This window comes from Zootoca vivipara, chromosome 4, assembly GCF_963506605.1.
Source record: "Zootoca vivipara chromosome 4, rZooViv1.1, whole genome shotgun sequence".
NCBI lineage: Eukaryota > Metazoa > Chordata > Lepidosauria > Squamata > Lacertidae > Zootoca > Zootoca vivipara.
The window spans coordinates 49,305,505-49,325,401 of NC_083279.1; the positions used below are offsets into that span (position 1 = coordinate 49,305,505).

Sequence of the window (19,897 nt, forward strand, 5' to 3'; positions counted from 1 at the left end):
AATTAGTGTAGAGTTGTAAATTTGCAAGCAAAATTACTCCTCCCCTCCTTTTTTCTTTCTTTCTTAAAAAAAAACAAAACCCCAACTTGTCTGAAGTGCTCAAATAATGAAGACTAAATCTGACCACTTACGGATGCAGGAAACTTTAAAATCCCATTTTGGGAAACAAAGCAACACCCTTCCCCCTTGTATGCAGGAGGAAGAAACCTCGGGCCCTGTAACAATATGAATCTTGCACTACAGGCTTCTTCATCTAGCTCTCAGAGCTGGGCCACAAAACCTCTCACCAGTACACCAACCATTTTTTGCACCCTGGGTCTTTCTTTCTGGCTGCAATGTGACCTTGTACTCTAATAATACCTCTTGCTTGCTTGCGTGGATGGAGGATGGAGAGGGATATGCAAGTGTGTGCTAAAATTAGCATATACAAAGGTAAAATTTACATTTGTTGCATCTCCCACTTTTGCCACCGGCAAAATACCCCCAGAAAGCTGCCCAGTGCAGAATATGACCCTCAGGCTCACAAAGTTTCACCATCCCTGCTGTTGTTGGCCTCTGGCTGTAATGGCGTATCATCATGTCTCTGTGCTTAAGGTCCTGAACCGGAAGGGTGCAAGAAAAACTGATTTCTCTTGCACGTGCTGCTAGACAGGTCTTACCATCAACATGCCGGGGGCACAAGATGGCTCAATACAGGCCAAAGTCATCAGCGCATATGGATTGCCTTGTATGAACATGTCTGTTTTTGAAAAACCCACCACAAATTATGCAATGCTGTATTTCAGGAACGAGAGGTGGAAGGGTTTAAGTCTGCTTTGAGTTCACACTACCTGATCTGGAAATCCTTTCTTCCTCAATCAAGGCAGGTGGGGGCTGGTTCTGGTTATCCAGTTGTGTGGGAATGGCTCTCTGCACATACTCAGGTGGGCTTCCCTATTCTTGTGTACTGAGCACTGCTATGAAAGCCACTCCCAAAGCAGAGCTCAAAGCAATCTCTGATTTTGAGTCATCCCCAAGATTATGTGAGCCTAAGAGATTATCTGAAATCTTTTGCTCTCCAGAGCATGTGAATAGTTTAGGTGGGCAAATTAAAGGCTGCAGCTTAACCACACGAGACTTTGATTAGTTAACAAATGGTTAAACAAAACACCCAGCTCATCACTCTTTAGAAGACTAATACAGTAGTCAGGACTTTTTTAGTGCTGTGATGTAACATCTCTTTTCCGCTTTCCTGTAAATGATTACAGGGCTTTGCAATAATTGCCTCGTCTGTGCTTCAATAGAAATACAGCAGTGTTTTGGACACCAAATTTACCACAAGGTTAGCACATTTGCCACGTAATTCAGAACATGTTTCATAACTTTGTAGGCATACATGTTCACACAGTAATCGCCCATGACTTGGCTGGCGGTTTGATTTCCAGTTCCTAGATTTATTTTTAGCCAGCTTGGCAAAGCGGAAAGTTTTGTTTCCTCTGTGTTGGAGAACGGCAGCTGCCCCACTTCTGCCATTGCAATAGATGGGTGCATGTTTGCTGTCATGGGAACCTAGTGGACACTGCCTGAGATGTCACTGTCGATGATGAGTAACTAACTGTCAGGAAAGGGTACATGTCCATATTCAAATGCAGCCTTCTGAAAAAATGTAAATTCACAGGGCAACCTGCACCACGGTCCGCCACCAGTTTAAAATAACCCAAGCAGTTCTGTACTCTACCTCTCAGGAGGACATTTCCAGCTGTCCTCAGAGAGAAACCGACTTCAGTAGAAGCTGCTGAGATCTCAGCTAGTTGGCCTCACTATTTTTGTTACAGGTTTGGGGAAGTGAATTAAGAGAAAAGCTTTCTCCTTCTGCAGCATTTTCCCCTTCTATTACATTTGTAGTTTGTCAGCAATTGCAGAGTTGTGATAAGGTTTTAGATGCTCCTGTTATCTCCATAAACGACTGTCTAGGAGGTAACCCACATCTTCCTTGGTTAACAGTGTTGCTATCAGCCGCCTTGGTGAGGATATGGACTCGGATGTGGAACAACTTGCTCATCGACAAGGTCACTTCCTCCCAACAAGCCATCTTTGCACAAGATTAGTAGTACAGTACCAAGAATCCAAAGCAGGTGAGAAGGAATCTTTTTGGCAAAACAATTATGATGGAAGACTCTCTTGCATAAAGTGACAGTGAAGCTGACCCCCTCTATTCTTCGGTTTGTTTTAAATTGCTTCATTGGATTGTAACATTGTAGGATTCTATGGTTTTAAGCACCCACACCCACACCCCTGGCCAGGATCTTGTGGTGAAGTAAGAAATCCATTTAAATAATAATAATTTTTTTTAAAATAGGCATGATTCACAGAAGAAAAAGTCTAAGGGACTGAAGCTGTGAATTAAGGCATATCTTTAAGACCACCACCCCACATAACAGAAAGCCTCTTTAAGATCTCAAGCTGAATTTGCAAGAGGCAAATTGTTTAGGCTTTGAGGTTGCGTACTCTGAATCACATTTCACATGCTTAGTTACCAATGAAAGACAAGACTCCCTTCATAAAAGTAACACGTGCACTGAATTACAATCTGAATTCTTTCAATTGATGAGGATGTACATCTCCCCCTCCAGTATTTTGCTAGTCACATGCCCGGCATGAGTTGGGGCGGCAGGGGGAGAACCAGCTACTAAGCAGTAGGCCTGTATATCCATGGAATGATGAAAGCATCAATCCAGACATAAAGATGCGACCTCCAGGGCTTCTGATTGGGGTGGGGGTGGGGAAGCATGTTTTCTGTAGCTGTCTGTTGTAAACACTAACAAAATTAGCACCATATTAACTTATCCCTTAAAGTCACCCTTTAAGAGGGAGTGTTGGAAAGTTCTTCTTGTGGGAAGTAGAGATTGAATGCATCTGCAAACAGGATTGTATTTACACACACAGAAAAGATCCCAAATATTTTCCAGCTGTGTTTGCATGTACATTTGTAGCAAATGCCTCCATTTGGGCCTGTTTTACATGACTCACAGCAGAATTTCATAGTATTTTAAAAACCCCATACTAATTAGAAAACCACTCCAGGGTGTGTGTTGTTTTTGGAGTCCAAATCAAGAACTTGAAATGTTCCACCATTGAAGGCAAGCACTTATAGAGTATATGCACTTTTATCAACTATTGTGATTGTGTTCTTCTGGAGCATGTCTTGTTGGCGCATACAGAATTCACGCCATTCAATTTGATAGAGACATGAGATCTAGCTAAGTAATGTATGCATATGGGTGTTAAGAATTCATAAACGTATAAACACAACTGTTAATATTCGTTCAAGAGGTTTTAATAATATTTTAAACGTCAGACTGTACATTTAAATTTACATCAATCTCAAGATAAAAAATACTTTTCTTTTACAATATTTTTCATTTACAAACCATTTTTTCCAGTGAAGTGTTTTTTTGTTTTTTGGCAGTAAAAATAGCTGCTACATATATCTTTCTCCTAGCTGCTGAAAAGGAGTCAGAATTATTTCCAAAAATAAAATTCATATTTTAATCAGGATAGTTCATGAAGGGTGAGGGCAAACGTTGGGTAATGGCCAACTGAAGAAACGAAATAAGGACTATACAAATAAATTGTTTCCAAAAGGACATGCATTGATGAGATATGCCATTAATAAATATATTTGAAAACAATATTAACATTTTCTATTTCAGTTAGAATAAAAGGCAAATTGGGCCTTTTATGCCCCAGACTATATTATTAGTCTCCTGCAAAAAAATGCTCAAAGTGTTTTTCAGCCAGCCATGAATTATACTCCTTGCACAAAAAAGGCACTCAGCATGTCCCTATGTAATTTATCAACTCGTTCAGTAGATTAAATACTTGTTCCAGGATGCTTAAGTGCTGCTGTTCTGAAACTTTTACTTTCCTCCTCTTTCAGATGCTTATAGGAGCTTAAATTACAATATACAATATGTTAAATAGGAGCATTAAATTGCCAGAGAATCATTATGAACGTGCTTATATACACAAACACAAATGACAGGCCTTGAAATGGTACATATTTCCTCCCTCTTTGCAAGGACTCTCTGCTGCTGCTCCACCTGGCTCTGAGACTAGAGTTCATTTGCGGAAGGCACATGTGCTGCCTTTGCAAGAACGCCCAATGCAAATTCAACTCAGTACCCAAACTTAAATAAAGGATGCCTAACCTTCCCTCTCTTAAATCACACGTCATGACATATAACATCTGCAAGGTTGTTATTTTAGGGTTTGTTCAAGCTAGAAATTCTGGTGGCTATCAGCCTTTGGTATGGGTAACACCCTTAATTATATGGTGGTATAAATAACCAGAACTCTAAACCCTGGAGTACTTTCGTATCTTCCAAGTTACAGCTGGGAACTGTGGTTGACCTCACTCGTTGCTGCTCAAAAGGTGGGACACATCAAGATCTGAAGCCATGGTGCCCCCAAATAAGGCAATTTCTTTCCTTTGGCTTCACCTGGTTCACAAAATCACTTCTTTTAAGGTCTTTTACAGTGCTCCACTCCAAACAGCCAGAAGGTAAAACTAATGACTGATGCAAGGAGGTCCCAGTTCACAGTTCATGTGTTGTTGCATTCTTCCATCAATGCTACAGAAAATTGCAATGCTCAGTCTTCTGTGTCTGGCTGCACTCCTAGCATTGCATGAAGCTCCTCTGCTGTATAGCCCAACAGGTTATGTAGGTCACATACAAAACGGTATACGTAGCGCTTCCCTGAAGTCTTGTGTATGATGTTCTTGTCATAGTAATAGCGGAGGCCGCGGCTCAGCTTCTCATAGTTCATTTTGGGCTTGTTTTTCCTTCTGCCCCATCGCCGTGCAACCTTAAGCCACAGGAAAAAAATGTGTAAGAGTTATTAATATTCAAGGCAACTGCTGAATTTTAGGAATGAAGTAATTTAGATTATTCCAAATGCCATGTTCTTTAATCACTAGCACTTCCACAAGGCCAAGTTTACTGGAGCATACTAGGAATAACAAGTTCAAAAGGGAAAGGTGGAATGAAATGTCTAATCCTTCAAAGCTAAATGAATAGCTAAAGACATCTAGGGCATCTAGAGAGTTGCAAAAAAGGAGGTTTTAAATAATGAAATACTTCCAAGTCATGCTTGAATTATGAGTATATCTGAAGTGAAAAGCTTCAACAAATTAACTTTCCTGCAGCATTTTTGTAACAAAGAATTTAAATCATGAAGCAACCACTTGATACCTAATTTTATATATATATAGTTCACCCTCCCACGCGTTGCTGTGAGTTATCCCTGTGGCTGCCCCCACCCTGTGACGATCCATGATGCGTTGCTGTGCCTGACTCAAGGTCATAGCTGTCAAGTTCTCCCTTTTTTAAAGGGAAATTCCCTTATGCTGAATAGGCTTCCTCGCCTTGGTGGTTTCAGTTGCTCGGTTGATGACATCATTATTTGGTGCCGCCCTTCAGAGCTTTTGCTGGGGATGTGCTGTATAATTTGCACGCCACTTTTGTGTTTAATCATTATTTTGGGTGTGAAAGGTGTGGTTTTTTTGAAAAACCTTTTTACCCCAGATCCCTCCATGATGGGCAAGCTATGCGCTGCTCTAATTTGATGCAATTCGGTTCAGCGGTTACAGTGTAAGGGTGTTACCTCCGCGCAAGTAGTGTCTACATTTACATATATATAGATATATGAATGTTCCTATCCTGGTTCAGAGTTATGTCTTAATTTTTTTTTAAAAAAAAAGCTGGCCAACAAACTATACATGGGAAACAAGTTTTATACATCTAGTTAATACTGCTTATATTAAAGTGCAGAGAACAGGCTGTTCTTCCTCATAGCTCCACCTAAGAATAGGCGCCGAACAATTTCTATTCATGACAACTGAACTACTAACCTCATCTGGATCTGTTAATTTAAACTCCCATCCATCTCCAGTCCAGCTAATGAATGACTGACACGATTTGTCAGTTAGAAGCTCTAAAAGGAACTGCCACAATTGTATCGGTCCACTACCTGTTAATAACAAGATAAGATAAAATTATTGTATAGTGTCATACACAGATTAATGTGTTAAAGAGACTAGCACTCAGGATTTTAGTATAATTGTTTAGTATAATTAAAGTCTTCCTGGGTAAAGGTAAATCTGACACCAGAGGTTGAATCAGAAAAAATAAAATATACATCTGTAGTTAATAGGATTTTCTTACAGTAGATCTGGATTCCCAGTCTTAAACAATTCATGGCAACAACTTGAAGGAAGCTTCCTGCCCTCCAAACTGTTGGCTACACTTTGCAGTGAAATTCACCCCAACAATTGAATTTCATCTGAAACATGGATTTCAGAAAAGAACTTGCACTGGGCACAGCAGAATTGTTGAATTCTGCTTTTATTTAGCTTTCATACAAACAGAAAAGGGTAAAAATAAATTAATAAATTAAATTAATAAATTAAAATAAATTAATTAATTAATCTTTATTCTTAATCTTTATTTTGACAATAGTCCGATATTGCTCCAGTTACATTCACAATGGCTACCCCTGTTGTCATTTCACCTAAATAAAAACGCACCCTCATGGGACATTATGCAATCGGTGAAGGGGCAGAAAAGCCCCAGAGGCCAAAAAAAAAAAAAAGGTCAAGGAAAATATTGTAATACTTGCCTGTAAACCCAGCTAGAATTGCTGCTGGTATAACTGGTTTCCCTTGCTCCACAGGGTCGCTCCTTTCTTGAATGTAGTCCTTAAAGGACATTGTGGGTTTGTTGAGACACAAGGACTGGCTGCAGTCATCATCAAAACTCTCATAAGATGGCACACGCTGGACATCCACCAAGGAGGACTGGCTGTTCCAAGACTGCAGCAATGAATCTGAGCCTTCATAACTCTCTGTGCCGCTGTCACCTGAGTCATGCTCTTTAAGTTTACCTGAAAGTGTGGAAAAGTCACAAGTTTGGGTTCACTCAAGTTTTTCTTTGTATTAGTATCGCAGCAGAAATAAATGCAAATGATAGAAACATCCGGGTTTGAATGGTTGAGGCTGAGAATACAGGCTCAAAACTGCACTCTTAGGCTGGATTGAGACATATCAAAGAAGCGTTTCAGTTAAATGCTTTGTAATTTTAAACAGGGAAAACAGGTGGCACAATGTTACATTGCATGCACAATGCATATCAACTACATTTTTCTTTGCCAGTTTGGCTGAGTCTTTAGTTCAGTGCAGCAAGCCAATGAGAATGCAGCTTAGTTTCATCTCTTTTCTTTTTAACAGTTAGAGTCTGCCCCCAATCCACCAATTAAGAACTCAAATTACTGAGGTTGCAATCCATCGTAATTCAGATTATGTTTAAGTCCTTCAATTTTGCCCAGTTGTGGTAAGTAAGAATACTACTTTGAATCCAAGGGCTTTACTTAATAGATTAACAGATCGCTTGAAAGTGACCTCAAGGACCGCTTCTTCTCATATGAAACAACCTGGCTCCTGCATTCATCATATGAGGTCCTTTTTGTTTGTTATTATGGTATGCATTGTAAATCGCCCTGTGATCTTCAGGTGAAGGGCAGTACAGAATTAATTAATTAATTAATTAAGGCAGCTTATGAAATTTATAGCATAGTTGCCAACAACTTAAGACATTTTCTTTATTCTTTAACAAATTGTACTGTACTCCGTTGACCTATCAAAAGGCACTATGAGTTCTCAGCATCTCAAAATAATGATCTGTGGTTGAGTACTAAAGAGGTAAGTTGGGTTGCTAACTCAGAAACAATAAGCTTGGATTTTTTAAATACATAATTGCTAGAGCACATGTTAGGAACTGTGTTATATTCATGTTTATTTCTCGGAATCTTCTATACTTTAAGCATTATAAACATTAAGCGATAATACGCATAGGGAAGTGCAATCTTACCAGAGTTATCCAACATCAAGTTCAAGTTGTTTCTTGTGAAGTCCTGGTTCATGGAGCAGTAGTTCACATTGACAGTTTCTAACTGTGCTTTAGGAAACATCTGATATTCTTGTTTTAGGTTAATTACATTTGGTCCAACAGATGTCTGACATAAGTCATCCAAAAGGCTGGATTTTGGATAGCTGAGGGCTTTTGGATAGCTGGGTACCTGAGCACAATACTGTGCTTGTTCTATGTTAATACCTGGAGGAAAAAGCACATTTGTTGTTATAATACTCATTGCAGACTCCCCTAGAACAGTATCAGATGTCAAGTAGAGCAATACATGTATGGCCCTAACACTTGTTAGCACAATGTCAAATGCCAAACATGACAAATAGTCAACTCAATCTCCCTGACATCTATAACCTTCTCACCTCTCCCCAGGCAAATATATTGGGGTTTTTCCTTTAAGTTTCTAGTCCTAACAGATCAGCATTTTGAAGCATATCCATTCCTGTTATCACCAAACAAAACAAAAAAAAACACCATAACCCCCCCCAATAACCTGACTACCTTCCTCACCCTTCTGAAAGTAAAAGGTATATTAAACAACTTTCTGTAGATTGCTGAATATGCATATGCAATTTCATCCTGGGTGTATACTCTGTACAGCACAGGTATGCAATTGGATATCTACTGACATCAAAAGGAAATTCAGTCTTTCCAGCTTTCCTTAACTGCTGTAATTAGCCTAATTAAAGATACTTACCTAATGTGTTGTTGTTGACCCAGTGCATGGATGAAGTGAGATGGGCGTTTTCCATATACTGATCTTGTGACTTTTCTTCACTGTCTGAAAATAGAAAAAGTATTTGTTTATACATTTTGGACAGGGGAATTTGCTTTCATCTGTTAAAAGACAACATGTAACATTGTCACAAAATAACAGCAATTTTCACTGAAATCTGTTGTGTCTAAACTTGCGCCAGATTACCAAAACCATGTACCAAATCAATAATTTTTAAAGAGACTGGAACCTAACCCTGGGCACAATCTAACCAGAGTTAAAACTTTTTAATTCAAAAGAGACTTAGCTCTCCTGTTTAAATCAGTAGGAATATATATTTTTAAAAATATATAACATGGTTATATTGTGGGGTTTTTTTTATAAAAAGAGCAATCAATCACATCAATATACTTCCTTCAAATCAAAGCTAATAGCAATTTCCACAATATTGTAGCCTTCTTTCTTAGAAGTTTGTAGAAAGTGATTGTTTCAGAAACAAAGACAATAGCTTTTGTATAACACTTAACAAAAAGTTTAGCATTTACTTTTGCAAGTTTACCATCCACTGCCCCAAAACAAAACTTGTCATATGTTTCCTAGCTCATGCCACTACTCTGGTTATACTCATTTACCTTTTATCATTTGATCCAGATGTTCCCAGAGAATATCACCCACATAATCAGGTGCCAATTCCAAGAAGCGCTCCTTTCCCAGTCTGCACAACTCTTGCCCATCCATGGCAAACTTCTCAAAGTTCACATTTACCAAACTAAATTCATTGGTGGCCCAGACAAGCCACTGGCACACCTGATGATGCGACCATAACCATGGATCTGCAAGGAGCAAGACAAACAAATTAACATTAAGGAAACTCTCTGCAGGACACACACTTATGCCTATTGGCTGCTGCCTCTTTTAGTAACACTTCTCCATATACATATTATTTTGAGAAGCATCCAGTAAACTAAACCTACACCAAGCTCAGGCTACAATCCTCAAAAGATCATTTGCAAGAACTTACAGTATATTCCTGTGTATAAGACTACTTTTTAACCCAGGAAAATCTTTTCAAAAGTCAGGAGTCGTCTTATACGCCGGGTCGTTTTATTAATACGGCGAGTATATCCCAAACTCTATATTTTGTTTAGTTCAGAAACTCATTTTGTTTACTGGTATTATACAACTACTGTAGTATTTTGCATTAGAAATAAAGCACTTACTATTTGGAATACCCAGTCTGCGCTGTTCCTTTGTGAAACCACTGAAAGTTGCTTTTAAGGCCTGACTCATCACAGCCTTACTGCATGGGGTTAAGAGAGGCAATTCACAGCTGTTTGATTCTGAAAGGCAGAAGAGTTGCAATGATTTAGAAAAAGGAAAGGGGGGAAATGTTTCTTCTCTCTCAACTGCAGCAATACTTTGTTATTAATATAGATTTTGGGCCCAACTGTAATCTTTACAGAAGTTGCCAGAGATGTAGCATTAGAAGAGACCAGCAACATTACAACACTAGAAAAGAACATAAAGTAACCACATTTAAAATTGTTTGCATAAACATAGTAATTATTCCGAACTTGTTATTTACTCTGCATTCCTTCAGGACAGGATCACCAGCATTGCTATCCATGATTTTAACTCGCTTTTTGCAAGAAAGAGTTTTCCTTTGTTATACGGAATTATAATCATTTCAAAACCACAATACTTCGCTTATCTATGTTCTATTGACTATTTCGTCAGGTGTACAGCACTATTATGGCAAAAACAGTGTTGCTGCAACTGGGGCTCTGACGAACTATCTGAATTCATTTATTGATATGCTACCTGCCAGCGTGACTTTCAGAGTAAAATACTACGGTACTTTCATTACCAGAAGAACTAAATGAACTTTGCATCCTGATCAGTTTCAAGCCTAGGAACAAAGAAAACAGTCCTAGTCCTTCTTTGCTTGCAATGGCTTCTCCATTAATTCCAACAACTATGCACATCTTTGTATTTTGCTACTCAGGCTAATGGAGCCACATGCACAATCTGGACTGAGAATGCTAAATTTATATTACGAGGTACGAGGGGTATTTCTGTGCCCAACTCTACCAAGACATTTCCTACATAAGCACTACAGTGGAACCCCTACTTACAGACATAATCCGTTCCAGAGGTCCATCCGCTGGTCTAAATGGTACACTAGAAGAGGCGTCTTGTGAGCGTGCACATTTGGCAGTAGCGTGCTTCTGCACATGCAGAAGCTGCTTCCGCGCATGCACGAATCGCGGCAAACCTGGTGTTTATTTCTGGGTTTGTCGTGGACGCAACTTGAAATGTCCGCAAGACGAGGCGCATGTAAGTCGGGGTTCCACTGTACTCAAATTAATAGGAGCTACACATGACCAATGACTCTGCTTCAACGCTATCCTGTTATGAATAAGAGGAGATGCCCACAGATTGTGCCTTCTCTAATTCTTCATACAGGTGATTACGGACCACATCCTGTTTAGAGTATCCCATTCTATTAACTGGCATGACAGAGGTGTTGCATTTATAAAACTGGTATTTACCATAAGAAATAGAATCAAGGCCTGTTGGCACTTCCTGGACTGTCTGATCTTCATTTAATGAGGGAAAGTATCCAGTAAACAAAGAATTTGCACCTTCAAAGCTATCAAATGCAGGCTGCCGCTGAAGAAGAAAATACAAGAAGTTCAGCTTGGATATTTTAGTACACACACAAGTTTATAGAGCAAATGTGATATGGTTATGTAATTCATTGTTCCAGGAATCTTAACAGTTCCATTCTATGTTAAGCAGCCATTTCTTAGTCTGTATTATTTCCCTTGATACTGACTAAGTACATACAAAGGATTGACGTTGGATTTCCTGATTTACTAAAAGCTGTAGCAGTAGTTCAAATAGGAAGTTACAAAAGCATCTTCAGATTCATAATGTCATGGAGCATATCCTTGCAACATTTTGAAAGTACAATATGAAATCTGAATTAGCATAGCTTTAGTATTATTTTAAAGGTTTTGCTTTATTTTATGAAGCACTATTCGCATTTGAATGACCGCATAACACTATAAATTCTGTTAAGGGGGGAATAGATATGGTCTAGACTCTAGAAAACAATGGTAGACACACATGAAATCTGAACAGTAATCTGAGGTTTGAGGTTTTATAATTATTTACTTTCCTAAGTAACTTCCTTTTTATGAAGCTATTCACCAGAATAGTTTTATGAAATGCACACTAACTGCATACTGATTTACAGAAACTGCACACTAACCTTTCTTGCATAATTGTGTATAATATTTATAAGCACCTATTTGATAAAACAAAAATCACACACGCACGCACACACACACGAGAATACAACACTACCATCTTTGTAGCAGCCATTGTAAAGAAAGTCTGAAATAAAAAATTTGATACATTCCACTATTTTTTTCACTCATTAACTCACAAACATAGCCATTCACTGAAATGTTTGCACATCATTAAAATGGTTAGCTTGTTGAATTGTTAAGATAGGCTTCCAAGAACAATATATTTGACTTTCTACTGCTTTTATTAATATATTTGTATTCAAATTGTCAGGGAAGCAGCATATGTATGAAGTTTGGGTGCCAGTTCTGGGTAACTTCTCTAATACATTGTTATTGATTTCACCCTTTAAATTCAAAAAAGCATATCACAGGGTGGAAAAGCCAGCACAAAGTACACCTATCATATGTGTGCCTCTAGTGTGTGACTCAGATGGTGTTTTAGCCCAACACCAATTTAGTCAATGTGATTCAGTCTAGAACAAAGAAACTGTTCATATAGACATTACTCCAATAAAAAAATTCAGCTTTAAGAAGTTACTTGAACAAGTTGCTGTACAAATGAAATGATTAATAATAAGCCAGCTGTCTAGCCTTCTAACAACATAAATTCTTTCAATGTTAACTGATAAAAGATCTGAGTCAACTCTTTCAACATAATCTGGAAACTCCTGTGTTTTGTATAAATAAGTGACCCTTGAACTGAGTCACTGGAAAAAATGCAGCAGAATTAATAGTGAGTAAAAGGCATGCTGTACTGAAAAAAAAATGTTTTGAATATGAAACTAAACAGCACAATGAGCACGTTAAAAGCATAGACACATAAAAATCCTGAACGAATGAGGAACAGTTGTACAATGTTGGAATTGTGCCCAGAAGGCCAACGTAAGTCAACCAATATGCCTTCAATATTCTTTGTGACCAGCCTACAAGCCAAGAAAAGGTTAGCAAGCATTTTCCAGAAGGCTTACATTTATATTCTTTTGTTTTATCTAAGTAAACATACAACCTTACACAGTTTATTGCTAAATTAAGACATAGCTTCATTTTGCTAAATTATTCTGTCTCTGACTCCCTCAAAGGTTTGAATGTCAGGCAGTATTGAAATCAATAGTGGAATTTTTAAAGAGACATTAGTTAAGTTGATGTCACAGCAAGCCAAAACAGAAGACAAAGCACTTCTCATAGAGGACTGTTACTGAAAATGTTAGTTTTAGCTGGAACAGAAGTATATTGTTATAGCATGTACAAATAGTTTCATGCATGCAAAAGTAAAGTGTTACTGAAAATGTTTGTTTTTCACAACTCACCTTGAGCAGTCCTCTATATGCATTGCACACAGGTGCTACCTGATCCATGTTCTTGATTCCAAAGTCACTCATCTAAAATGAGAAAAGTATATATGAGAGCCATTTGTTGACAGGGGGAAAATGCTTTTGGCTCATGCAGGAACATTCTATCTGCTGCAGTTTACAAAGGTCATACACGAATGTCACCAAGCTCCTTCATTCAGATGGGAGAACGTAGGAGAAGCAAATCAAGAGTTATCATTTAAAAACATTCTAGCTGCGCTAGATTAAACTTTAATGTCCCAACTCCAAAGCTACACAACTAGCTTTCAAATATCACCCCACCTCACAGAAATATTTTGAAAGAGGGTAATTTGCCAAGCTGTATGTGATATGGCTTGGTGGGTGGAGGGTGTGTCACTGACCTATCCAAAAGTACAACAATCAGAATGTCAGACTTGGCTATTTTAACCTACAAGTTACAACATAATGTTCTACCAACATATAACTTTTTTATTTTAAAGATCATTATGCACAATTGGGTGCAACCATCAAAGTACTCACTATGAAATAAGACTCGGCATCAAACACCAATCGCTACGACAGCATCTTGACACGTACGCTATAAAGGTTACGTTGATGCTACCTAGCATTTAACTTATAATAAGGATTACGAAATAGGGAGGCATTTTGGCTCAGTGGCTGGACTTTGGTATGGCACTGTGAAATACAAGTTTAAATCACCAGTCAGCCATGAACACAATGGGTGGTCTAAGTCAACAGCATCTCAGTCAAACCTATGTCACAAGATTGTTGTGAACACAATACTTCATTTTTGCTCTACTTAATTTCTACTGATTAAATCTCTCTTTATGTGTATGTAGAATGACTCCCTTCAGCTTCTGCCAAAAGTATAGACTGTCTGAATTATAAATTATTAGACTGAAACACTATAAAATGGTATTGCTATCTAAAGATGGTATTATTCATCATCCAGTCACCATGTACAGCTGAGTACTTAAGTTTGCATAGCCTTAAGTGAGCTTTCCCAAAAATCCATAAAAGCGTACACATAGATCAAACAAGAAAAAAGGTTTTAATACTTTTTCAATTCTTTCTAAAATTGTCCCTCCTTTTTAAAATTCACATTATGAGATCATATAAAAAGAATTGTTCGAGAGTAATGACACAGTAATGACATGACCACAGAGCCTAGGGCTTGCCGACCAGAAGGTTGGCGGTTTGAATCCCCGCGACGGGGTGAGCTCCCGTTGCTCGGTCCCAGCTCCTGCCAACCTAGCAGTTCAAAAGCACGTCAAAGTGCAAGTATATAAATAGGTACCGTTACAGCGGGAAGGTAAACGGTGTTTCCCTGTGCTGCTCTGGTTCACCAGAAGCGGCTTTGTCATGCTGGCCACATGACCTGGAAGCTGTACGCCGGCTCCCCGGCCAATAACACGAGATGAGCACCGCAACCCCAGAGTCGGTCATGACTGGACCTAATGGTCAGGGGTCCCTTTTGTTGTTGTTTAGTCGTTTAGTCGTGTCCGACTCTTCGTGACCCCATGGACCATAGCACGCCATGGGGTCACGAAGGGGTCCCTTTACCTTTACCTTAATGACATAGCAGTTAAGCAGCACCTCATCCCAATCACATCCATTTGGTATGCTATTAGTGGAATTTACTTCCACATAAGTGTCCTTAGGGTCATCACTCTTCATTAAAACAATTACTGCAGAACAGATATATTTTATCAGACCTTGTTCCATATTTTTGTTAGTCATAGAAAAGGTACACTCTGTAGTTCCCCACCAACTCAAACACCAATTCCATACTCACTTGCTCCAATTAACCAATCAGGCCTATACAACCTACATGTCTGAGATGAAATAAAACCAGAGCCAATTCTTATTAGCTTCCATTAATTCTTAGTCAGGGTGAGGAAACATCTCCAGCCATCTCCCTAGCTGGCCTACTTACATTTAGTAGGACTAACTACCCATGTTTCAAGCTCAGCCTTGGGCAGTTGTATTTTCTGTCCCCCCACTTTTGGCTGGGTCTAGAGAAAACATGAGCCTTGCCCATGGGCTGTTCTTCCCCAGCCTAATGAATCAACTACCTAATGAATCAACTTTTCACACCATAAATATATTTCACTAGGGGTTTCCACAGGCACACTGTACACTCCCCACTGTAGACACCAATAATTTGGTGCCTCTATTTCCCCATTCACAATAATGAAGAACCTAAAAATAGCTATGTTTCACATTTTGGCCAAAGTGGATGAGATTTGCAGGTACAGGAGCTCCTCCAGAGTGGATTAAGCTTGCCAAATTGCTGTTAAATAGGTCCAGGGGCTTTTTGTGGGGGGAAGTATAAGGCATTCATATTCTTCCATAATCTCTTATGAAAGCAGAGCAGGGGTTTCTCTCTTGTTCTTTCTTACCTTAAAACAGTTAAGAAGTGGTTGAGTCATCTGTATTGTTGATTCTAAAGTTTTAAAAACTCTGCAGTTTCACACAGGGCCTAGTTTCTGGTGCCCTTCAATAGATCTTACAGACCTTGCCTGTGTCCTCTTGATAGGCCACAGGCCTCCAATACAGGCTTTAAACCATGATGCTTTTGTAGAACACTCCTGTGGAGTTCTCAGGAGCTCTAGGTTTGTTTGTGTTAGATAACAGAATGAAGGGGTTCTTTTTAACACCTTAACTTTCATTTTTAAAAAAACTTTCTATTGCTGGACAAAGAACAACCCAGAGTCTTCCATACTTTGCAGGCAACATGCTGGACAGCATCACTTATTGCAAAGCCCACAGACCTAGGATAACTAGATATACAATGACATAGCAATTCAGTATTTAAAAACTTAGAAAATAAAGTGACAGTCTGTGTGGGCCCTGTTCTAAATTGGGGGGGGGGGCAGGGAGGCAATTGCCTACATCATGTTTTAACAAGACCCCCCCCCTTTAACTCCAATTCGCTTCTTTATTCAGCTCCCACACATAACTAATGCACACACTACTTGATTATTGTTGGGATAAAGGATTTGAGGAGACCAAGAGCAGACTGCATTATGGTGAGGGGAAATGATAAAGTACTTTATATTTAATAGTGCCAGGAACAGTATAATGTGAGGTTTCTGACTAAAACTCTTAAAACTATTGTTGATGGAACTGTGGATAATACCTGAGTACACTTACTCAACAAAAGAGGGTCAAAAAGCTATAAAAGCAAGCTTATGGGGCGTTGTTCAGTTCGTCACAATTGAACACAAATGTTTTATAGTAATGCTTTGGCACAGTGTTGGTTTAACCCTTATCTTCCAGACTGGTCACTGGTTATCAGTTTCCAGAAATGCATCAGTAAATGTGTATCCACTTGACGTACTTTGCCTAAGGTTATCAGCCAACAGATCAAAATGCTGTTAATTTTAATGTAGGGTTTTCCCCCCTTAAGAATTCCACACCTGGCATGAAAAGTAAGAACATGGCTCAGCTTTTTCTCCCTTATGTCAAGTCTTTAAAATCCCTGACCATAAAAGTGGAAATCTATTTTAATTTAGTGTCACTTTTAGTTGTCTGCTCATATAGAAATCTGTATTGATAGATACAGAATTTTAAAACCTCAGGTTTATATAATGAGCTATTCAAACATGAAATAATTTATGTGGTATGAAATACTTTATATATATTAATTATACTGGGCGAACTCCTGGTCTCTGTGTGTTTTCAAACATACATGGGCTCTCTCTCCTCCTAGTCGAAAATACCTTTTCCCCCTGATAGCTCCAATGACACAGTTCTTTCAAAAAGCAAATTCCAACAAGCAATGCTTTCTTAGCTTCAAGAGAAGCTTTCTTTTCAAACAGCTTTGTTTATGGAGGCAGAGGCTAGTTTCCTGAGGTTCAGCACTGGTTACAACTGCATTTTATATTAAAACTGGATATTATTGACCAAAATCTCCTGAGCTAAATGGATTCCTGTAAATAAGCATATTCTACATAAATGACAGATATAAAGAGCCCTTGTCCAACTAATTAACTGATATTTCTTCCAGTAAAATACAAAAAATAAGTGTTACTGATGTTTAAGGAAGATTTTCCTGCATTCATTCATTTTCTGGAGAAGTTTCAGTTACATACATACTGCCATGAGTGTACAGTAGCATGTTTAAGAAAAGCCGTATGTTAACACATGGTGCTAGATTGTACAAGTGTGCATAGGTATATCTTTTGGGTACATTTTTTTAAAAGGGGAAAGGTGAATAGGTGAAGAGATAAACAGCCTGTTGCTTGTTGTTACTCTCTAGCAAATCATAGTACAGTATACAAAAAAACAAGTCTTGAGGCATATGCATTTGTGGATAAAACTAGGCCTTACTTCTCCACTTGCCTTATACTGTAAACATATGGTCAAGCTAGCAGGTAACTAAAAACTTACTTATGTGTAGGTGATTTCAAGCAGGATTAAGTATTCATTTTAGGGCTATGAGGAAGTCTGCCAGAAGCAGTTAATGCATTCATGATCAACATTTAATAATCAGAGACCAAAACGTTAAAAATACTAATTATAAAAGACCACTAATGATTTTATCCCCTTGTCCTTTTCAATGCAACATTAAACAGGCTAATTTCTTACGATAAAGTTTGAAAGCCTAATCAACAGTGAACCAGTATTAATGTGAATATGCCACACAAACAACCTATTCACTCTCACAAAAGGTATACAGTACAAGAATGCAGCAAGACATTTAGCTAATGGGGGGGGGGGGGACAGGACCCAAAGAGACATACAGTAATTGTTAAGGGCAACAATTTCCTTCTCTGTTCCTGCTCATATCCAAAGAAACATCTATTAAGTGCCATTAGCACATGGATCAATAGCATTACAAGATTCATTTACATCGGAAATGAAGACTTAATGAGATAAAAGCCTTCTGCGTGCAACACTATATCCAAAAAAGGAATAGTGATCAAGCTACAGATACTGTGACACTTGATCTTAACAGCCCAAATATTTATCAGACTTAATATTTAGGAGAGTGAGCAACAAGAACACACTAAAAGTGGTTTTTTTAAAGTTTGTTTTTCAAACTCGTATCATTCATCTTATATGCGCCTCTCCTCTTTCTTCTAATCACATGGAGATCAACTGACTTGCAAAGTTAGATCTGAATAATTCTAGTTCAGGGTCCCCATTCACAAATCCAAACAAAAATAAATTAAACCAACGCATTTTTAGAAGAGCTTCTCCAGTAAAACCGAGATACAGTAAGGCCAAAACAACTACTTTGCCTGGCCAAGGAGATTTTTGCCTTTGATTCCGAAGCAGTTATTTCTCACCAGCACAAGCATTTTCAAGGCAGAACTGATTGCCTGAAATCCCAAGAGCCCAGTTCGGAAAGAACTCCAAAGCAGCTTCCGGGAAAGCGGAAAGACCTGTTACTCGCTAAGCAAAGCAACGCCTGCTCTCTCGCTCCGCCGGGATGTGCCCGGCATCCCTACGACGAGAGCCCGCGCTGCAAGCCACACAAAAAGGCAAACAACCACCGGGGTGTGTGTGTGTGTGTGTGTGTGTGTGTGTGTGTGTGTGTGTGTGTGTGTGTGTGAGAGAGAGAGAGAGAGAGAGAGAGAGAGAGAGAGAGAGAGAGAGAGAGAGAGAGAGAGAGAGAGAGAGAGAGAGAGAGAGAGAGAGAAACACACGGAGCAGAAGAAGACCCGTATCCGGCTTGGTCAGATGCTCTTCCACCACAAACGTCGATTTGGCCCACAGAGCACGACAAATCCTTGGCCAGAAAGGCTGGGGGAAAGGGCACGGCGCTCTCCGTCTTCTCTCTCCTCCCCCCTCCCATTCTCTCTCGCCCACCTGCGCCCCGTCGCCAATTACCTGAGCCCGCCTGCCCGAAGGCGCCTCCCTTCAGCCCAGGGTCCCTCGCTCTCCCTCCCTCCGTCTCCCGCGTTGTGTTTCCCGCGCCGCGCCCGGCGGCCTCGCTCGAGGTCCCTCACCTGGCCGATGAAGATCCGGAATCCGCCCCGTCCAAAAGGCGCCTCCGCTTGTGGAGTCCCCCCCAAAAAATATCCTTGCGCGGCAGCCGAAGGCGCGCGCACAAAGCACACGGCGACGTTATCCTAACACAGCTCCGGAGGTGGAGGAGACGACCTTCCCGGCAAAGCACCACCAGCCGCGGCCGAGTGAAAGGGGCGAAGAGGCTCTCGAGCAAACTCCCAGGCCGCCGGAGGACGTGTGTGTGTGTGAGGGAGCTCGAGGTGGCTTCCCGCCGGCGCTGCTGGTGGCCCTGGAGTGACTGCGTTGCGCTGGCGCGGGTTGGGCACGCCTGGCTTCTTGACGGGGCGAGGGAGGGGCCGAGGGAGGGAGGCGGAGCGCCAGCAGGAAGAGCCGCCCTTCGCCGCCGCCGCCGCTGCCCTGCCTGATGCAAGCAGGAGGAGAGCCCGGCTTGCCTCCGTCCCTTCGACGGAGAGGCCGGGAAGCCTCGAGGGGGAAGGGATCATGGAGAAGCTCAGAAGAAACCTACTTCGCAGAACAAGGCGAAGGAAGACCAAAGCCCTTGATCCACCTCTCTCTCTGCGTACGAAACTGAAGCTTTCCGAGCACGTCGAA

The 19,897-nt window shown here is 40.0% G+C and overlaps 1 protein-coding gene across 1 annotated transcript; it reads right to left on the minus strand.

Moving 5' to 3' along the window:
- Positions 1–4,208: 4,208 nt before the first annotated feature.
- On the minus strand, positions 4,209–19,597 carry ETS2 (ETS proto-oncogene 2, transcription factor). Its single transcript, XM_035115567.2, has 10 exons — positions 19,285–19,597; positions 13,301–13,372; positions 11,229–11,349; positions 9,897–10,016; positions 9,309–9,509; positions 8,659–8,742; positions 7,908–8,150; positions 6,661–6,924; positions 5,894–6,012; positions 4,209–4,848 (listed from the first exon to the last, which is right to left on the minus strand). Exons 2-10 carry the CDS (start codon positions 13,370–13,372, stop codon positions 4,633–4,635), a joined length of 1,440 nt encoding a protein of 479 aa, XP_034971458.1. The 5' UTR covers positions 19,285–19,597; the 3' UTR covers positions 4,209–4,632.
- Positions 19,598–19,897: the final 300 nt, after the last annotated feature.